Source organism: Neltuma alba, unplaced genomic scaffold (assembly GCF_004799145.2).
Source record: "Neltuma alba isolate B1F8T4 unplaced genomic scaffold, ASM479914v2 tig00000710_pilon, whole genome shotgun sequence".
In the NCBI taxonomy this organism is placed as follows: domain Eukaryota; kingdom Viridiplantae; phylum Streptophyta; class Magnoliopsida; order Fabales; family Fabaceae; genus Neltuma; species Neltuma alba.
This window is the reverse complement of record NW_021632152.1, coordinates 13,289-21,059: the sequence shown is the minus strand read 5'-3', so window position 1 is coordinate 21,059 and position 7,771 is coordinate 13,289. Positions and strand designations below refer to the sequence as shown.

The following is a 7,771-nucleotide window of genomic DNA, read 5'->3' as shown; positions in this document are numbered from 1 at the left end:
TCCTAAAGGTTAATTATTACAATGCAAGTTTAGTGTTGTTTAGATAGTTTGGTGGAAGAGAATCCTTATCAGTTCAGATCATTATGTCATGATAAGGTTTGATGCCTTTAGAAATGTTTAGATGTGTAATGTAGAATCATGAATGTAGATATTCAATACCATATGTTTCTTGCTACATTTGACCTATCCACAATCTCTTGATCGCCTCTACTATTCTGCACATCAAAATTATATTTTCCCCCATGACTCTGCTAATTGCAGCAAGGATTAATTGCTTGACTTCCATCAATGATGCAAGCACAGAGTTGCACCCCCTCTGCTTAATAACTAATTCACACAATTGAAAAGAAAGTTAAAATTGGTAGAGACAATAAATATGTAAAACAATACAATTTATTTTCCTAAAACATCTTTACTTATGGAGAGGGTAAGTAGAAGAGAGAATAAGTGGAAAAAGAGATGAGAGAGAATGAGTGAAAATGAAAAATATGTGTTAAAATTCACATTCATGTAAGGATAGAGGCATGCTGCCGTTAACATTGAGGCATACAATAAAATTCCATGTGTTTTTTTTCCCTTACCAGAAAAATTCCATGTGTTTATGCGAAGGGCATGGAAGGGAGACATGTAGGTATATCCGAAGTCAAAAAAGTCATACCTCCCTCGCTCTACACACACATGATATTTCAACACATATGGGACAGGTTTGACAAGGACTCCCAATAGTTATAATATCTAAATAATGCTCTTCGAAAAATATTTCTTTACACACTGGAATAAAGATTCAAACACTTTAAATCTTACACAAACACATTTCCAAGCAAAACGTTTTAGCATGGTGAACAAATTTTATCTCATGCTTACACACCGAGCATGCTAATACAACCTTCCAGCTGTGTGAGCCAAATAGTCAATGCTCATGCAAGGTTTAGGTTACTAGAGCTTGGAACTTAATTGGAGTGGCATAGTAGATGCACCCGCAAGAGACCTCCAATTTATAGGGTTAGGATGACCATATGCACCCGCAAGAGACCTCCAATTTATAGGGTTAGGATGACCATTAGGTAGAAATATGTTATCTCTTTCATTTATTGCATAATGATTTTTTGCTTTCTCCCTCAATTAACAAGCAAAAAATTACTACTGATTAATTCCCTAGTTTATCAGATTAATTTCCTATTTTTCTAGTCAAAAAGTCCGATCCATCAAAGGCAGATCTAAATCCTAAGTCCGAGACAAAGACCATCCATCTATGATTTTTTTTTTTTTTTAATGTAAAAGAACAGTTTATGAAAAAACTAAGTAAAATGACATACAACCATTTGTACCCTATTACATAATAAAAGCAAATGAAGACATAAGGGTCCAACTATAACTGGAAGGAAAACAGAAAAGCAAAGAACAACACATGCACTAAAACGATAAAGAGAGGAGCTCGGAACAAAAGCGTCAGTCCAACTTGAACCATGAAGCCGCAGGGTAGGATGCGAGCACAGGCAGAAGATGAGGTGCACATGCAAGGTAAGCACTGAGGCCATTTGCAAACCACCTCAAGCGACCATATAGGTCCTGAAAATCCTGAAGGATAGCAAGTCAACTATGTGAGCAAAACTCTAGAACTGGAAATATAGTGCAACGACCATAAGAAACCAGTGACACATCCATTGTTGTAGCAACTTGATCCAGGGACTAACCAAGAAGCTTCTCAAAGACCCTGCACTGCAAAATTTTGAAAGCCATTGCACATATGTGAAAGCATGAAAAAAAAAATGACACAAAAAAAACACCGAAAATTGAGGAATGTACTCTGAATGATTGTAATATTCCATTAAGCAATAAAACTTCATTTACTTCCTTTATTGTTACAAAGCTTGTGCATTAGGCAAATCTCACAAGAGATTTGTTTAATACTCCTATGGCTGGTGGACAATGGACTGCAAAATGCAGCCATCATTGGGCCAGAGATTTCCTATATGGTCAACAAGATTTGTCAATATAAGCAGAGACCATGTTATTCTTACTTCGAAGTTGTATTAAAAAAAAAAAATTGCTTAGGCATCTAGATGGCACTAGAGATAACGTAGGCAATTCCAAGAACAAAAATTTTAGATTTGACAGAAGCACCTTAGGTTACTGTATTTTCTCAGGGCCAAATCTTGGATCTTGGTTCTCAAAGAAGCAACCAACGGTGACTAGATCATCAAATGAAGCAGAATATAGAAGCATCACAGATGCTGTTACTTAAGCTGAATATCAAAATAACCATCTCCTCCATTGATTTTGTGTGATGTTAACATCAAATCCAATTGTTCATTCTAGGACAAAGCATATTAACTGGGACAAGTAGCTCATGTTCTTGCTCCGGACCAACTTATTGGGTTCACCAAAGCCATTTCCATTTCAAGGTTTGCAGATGAGATTTTAGCAGATACGCAAAGATAAAAAAATGTAATCTTTCTGGCTAGAAGAGAAGGGCAATATCAATCATATATAAATTGGAAGAAGATTTATGTTTGATGATTTCAACTTAATGCGGAATATAAACTCAAAGTATTGAAACACACACATATATATTGATTAATATGATTTTTTTTTTCCGGATTTTAACCATGAGTTTAGTCAATGTTTATGAACACGGAATCTTCAAGTATTTTAATTTGTGAAGTAAGTTAATGGATAACACAAATCTTCATGATAAAAAGGCCAAATTGGGAAGCTCTAATTAGTTGCCATGTGACTCCAAAATTTGTAATTAGTTGAAGTTTTAAAAAAAATAATGAGATTAAAAATTTTTCAAAAATGCTATTAAGATAAAGCGACAAATCTTGGGTGCAAAAATACTCATGTACTTGTGCCAAATGTACATCTGGCATCATAAACAAATTTTGGATGTAAAAATATACATAATAATTTTAAAAGTTGCAAAAATACCACGACCATTGATTATTATAACATTGACTATTTGTTTGACTAAAGGTGCTTACATGAATACTGATGTGGCTTAGAGGGTTTGATTAAAAAAAAGTGAAGGTGCAAATATATCTACGAACTTGTCCTAAATGTGCACTTGACACCATGAACAATTTTTGGATGTAAAAATACCTATAATCATTTCAAGATAACCCTAAAATGCTACAATTGTTTAATCAATCAAAGATGACTTTCTAATTTAAACTTTTGACTAAAAAAAGTGACACGGATCCTAAGCTAGTGTTTCAGTCTCCCTCCTTCAAGTGCAACTAGCTCCTCCCTTTAAATGATTGCGTTTTAGTCTTCCTCTGATCCTAATGATGTTTTCTCTTCACCGTTGTACTTTCATTTAAGAGAAGCAAACTGAAATTCTCTACAAAACTTACTCATTTCATCTATCAAAGTCTCTCTCTCTCTTTTTTTTTTTCCCTAAAAAGAGCAACGCTACTCTCTCTCGGTTGCTTGTCACATCTCCTCTAGTTTGTAAAGATAAGGGGCTTACACTTGAAGGAGGAAGACTAAAATACCAACTTAACGTCTTTGTCACTTTGTTTAGTCAAAAGTTTGAGTTAGACAGTTATCTTTAATGAATTAAACAACTATAACATCTTAAGATTCTTTGGAATAATAATAGATATTTATGCACCCTAGGTTTGTGTATGGTATTCGACGCACATTTGAGAAAAGTTCATAAGTATATTTACACCTTCACTCTTTTTTATCAGACTCTTTAAGTCATGTTAGTGTCTACGTCAACACTTTTGGTCAAATAAATAGTCAATGTTACAATAATTAACAATTATGGCATTTTGGTAACTTTTTGAAATTATTATGTATATTTTTACTGTCAAGATTTATTTATGGTGCCAAACGCATATTTGGTATAAGTACAGGGATATTTTTGTATCTTAGCCCTTCTTCTTACCATTGCAATATTCACTGTTATTGATAACTCCAACCAAATAAGCCGTATATAGCAATACAATAAGAATTATCACTACAATGGAATTGAACTAAGATGCAAAACATTTATAACGTAAATGATTTATGCTTGTAATTAGTCCCCAGTTGAATGCGAGGGCTTTGCTCTGTGAGATTCCTTCTTCTCGGACGATGACTAAAATCTCAGGTACATCGTTTTGATCCTCAACCTAACTTCTTCTACTTTCCTTTGAGAGATCTGTTCTTTTCTCTCTTGCACTATGAGGCAGGTGGTCGTGCATTGCGACGCGCCATTTCTTCCTGAAGAAATTATCAGAAACATTCTCAAACGACTCCCTTTGAAATCCCTAATACGATTCCAATGTGTGTGCAAATGTTGGAAAAATCTCTTCAAAACCTCATCTTTCATCGCTGACCACCTCCACCACTCCTCTCTTCAAAACCCTTCTCTTCTTTTGAAACAGAACAGTAGCTATGAGCCTTTGCACTTATGTTTGATCGATTGCGAGATGAATGTCCTTAAAATTCAGAACCCACCTTTGATCGGCTCTTTGCTGCATGTTAAGATCATCAGTTCCAGCTATGGCTTGCTCTGTGTTGCAATCGATGAGTCTGCTATACGTATTCCTTCCCCTTTTTTGTGCAAATCTCTTTTACTGTGGAATCCTGCTATTGGAGAGGTCAGACAGATCCCTAGAACAAGTAGTGTTAAATTTGGTGAGTGGGTTTATGCCGAAGGATTTGGGTTCAGTGCAATTGTTAATGATTATAAGATAGTGAGAGCTTATGCTAAGTATGATGGTGTGATTAATGGAGTTGAAGTGTATTCATTAAGCACAGGTTCATGGAAGGAAATAGAATTTGGACCTTTAAAGGGTGTTAGCCTTTTTGGTGGCACTGTCACTGCCAATGGATCTATCTTTTGGCATGTTCTAAAGTCAGATGTGGAAGATGACATCGAGATGGTGGTTTCATTTGATATTGCCACGGAAGTGTTTACATTGATACCATGGCCTCCTTTATCGGATGGTTCAAGTTCTAAGTTGTCTGTGTATGAGGACAAGCTGGCTGTGATTTCTCTCTCTGGGATTGGTGACTTTCCGAACTATCTATATTCTTTGATTGATTTGTGGGTGCTAGAGGAAGTTATAGATTCATCTACGGAGAGATGGAGGTGGACTAAAAAATATACTTGCAATTCCTGCCCATCCATGTTAGATTATCCTGTGACCATTTGGAGGAATGAAATTGTCTGTGCTTACCTTGGAAAGCCTGTATTTACAAATGAGAGTGGAGGACGTGAAATGGAGACTGATGAAGAAAATTTTGGTCTATACTTGATCAATATCATTACCAATGAATGCAAGATGTTGGCGGTCCCAGGACGCTACTGGGGCAATGGTTTCAATTATGTGGAGAGTCTTGTACCAGTTGGCAACATCCAGTTTGAAGCACCTTCATCCTAAAGGTTAATTATTGCAATGCAAACTTACTTTTGTTTAGATAGTTTGGTGGAAGAGAATCCTTATCAGATTAGATCATTATGTGATGATAAGGTTTGATGCCTTTAGAAATGTTTAGATATGTAATGTAGAATCATGAATGTAGATATTTAATGCCAGATGTTCTTGTTATGTTTAACCTATCCACAATATCAAGTTGCTCGCCTCTACTATTCTACACATCAAAATTGTATTGTTAGAATTAGAATGAGGCCCCCAGAAAAGAGAATAATCATCAGCAGTTCAAGTGACGAGTGAACAATTGTTATTTCTTATATTGAAACTTGTAATTATGGGCTCCTGACTTTTTAATACTGATGTTTATTTTTTGGGACTTGATAGCAGATCTCCCAATTGTATTTGCCCCCATGACATTGCTAATTGCAATAAGTATTAATTGCTTGACTTCCATCAATGATGTTGCATGTTGCAATTGACTCATATATCAAGCAATCGAAAATGTAACTGGTGTTAAAAGGTCGTCGGGTTGTTGTGGGATTTATACTCCAACTACAAATTTCTCCCCTGATTGGCATATTTGATTATATTTAAAATTCTAATAAATTGCATTATCTACTATAGCTCAACATTTACTTTTTATAGGAATATGATGTTTTTTAATTCATATGCGGAATTTAGAAAGAATAGATGAAAATTTAAATTTAATTATTTATTTCTCCATTTAAACTTCTAATTGACATACTATTTAATTATGATACTTCACATTTAGTACAATATATTTAAATCCTAATTAAGATATTATTCAAAATCAAAATTAATTATTAATTTCTTCTTTCAGCCTCCAATTGAGATTTCATTTATTAATATTTCTCATTTAATTCAATATATTCAAATTTTAATTAACATGTTATTCAAATATCATTAATTGAATATATTCATATCTAATAATGTCATACCCGATTCATTTTCAAATGAATCAGGTATTACAAATTTTTAAGAATATAATTTATAATTGATGATTGATGATAGCATTCTGCTTGAGAATGAGATCCATATTTTTATTTGTCAAAACAACACTGAACTTGATAGCTGACTCAGAACCTGGCCAAAAGAAAAAAAAAAAAAAACTATGGACATTAATTGCCACATGATCATTTTTTTTTTTTCAAATATAAGGTATTTTTACCTCACATTCTTATTAAAGTCATCGAAAATGGTTCATATTACCCTTTCATTTGATATGAGGAGAATAAAAGAGAGGGAAGATAAGAATTTTAATAAGTTCAATTTAAAAATTAAAAAAGTAGATTAAAAAATTTTTAAAATTTTTCTTACATTTTTATCTTACATATTTTTTTTATCAAAATGTTATCACACAATTTTTTTTTTAAAAATCCATTTCATTAAAACTTTCCTTTCCCACCCTCTCATACAATTCTTTCATGCCAAACATGGGTTAGAGCACCAGGATATGAATCTGTCCATAAAGTTTACAGGAAACCGTCCAAACACATTACACAATAAAGGGGGGGGGGGGGGGGAAGAGAAAGAAACATCAAAGAAAAACGAATTAAGGGGGAAAATAAAGAAGGAAAAGACGAACAAGTTGAGAAATACATACATATGTGTGCGCGCGCGCGTCCGTCCCAAGAACAGAGTTTGAATCGGAAAGTGCAGAGTATAAATATTTTGAAGAAAAAAAATCTTCACTCAATCATGATATTTTTTATTTTGATTTTATCTTCATTTCTTTCACGAAACTGTGGATTTCATTATTATTATTATTACTACTACCAGATAAAATAAAATTGAAGTCCCAGAAACACGACGCTGTCTATCCTATAGCTCCGGAAACCAGTGTAGTTTTTAAGCAAGGGGTTGAGAGAGGAAGTTTCGAATTATTTCGATTTAAATGATCATTAATAAAACATTTTCCAATATTGTAGAAATTAGATTATAGGTTTTTATAACTAAAAAAGGACTTAAATAAAAAGAATACCGTATACAAAATTTGCAACATACTGATATTTTTTATATATAAAAATTTATCAAATCCTTCTCACCAATAAAATTTTCAACAGAAGATTTACTCTAGTTTTTCTTAAAATTTATCTTGACTGACCACATTCCCAAAAAAGAAAATCATCCCATGAAAATTCTAACTGAATCCACAGAATCCAAATCTACGGAATCGTCATCCATGGGATTCTCTACAGCATCTAATCCAAGGCAACCAGATGGGGCGTTGAACTTGAAGCCAAAAGAAATATTTTCAGAGTTTGTCTCAAGTTAAACCTTTCGTCCTCTTTTTTTTTTTTTTTTGAGAATATTAAATCTAAACCATCAAAGTTTAATGTAAATGGTACAATTTTTCAGAAGAGAAAAAGAAGATAGAC

General features: G+C 33.6%; 1 protein-coding gene across 1 annotated transcript; it reads left to right on the top strand.

The window, feature by feature from the left end:
• The first annotated feature begins 4,172 nt into the window (after positions 1-4,172).
• On the top strand, positions 4,173-5,378 carry LOC114744464 (putative F-box protein At3g17490). Its single transcript, XM_028932641.1, has one exon. The coding sequence runs from the start codon at positions 4,173-4,175 to the stop codon at positions 5,376-5,378; it is 1,206 nt and encodes a 401-aa protein (XP_028788474.1).
• Positions 5,379-7,771: the final 2,393 nt, after the last annotated feature.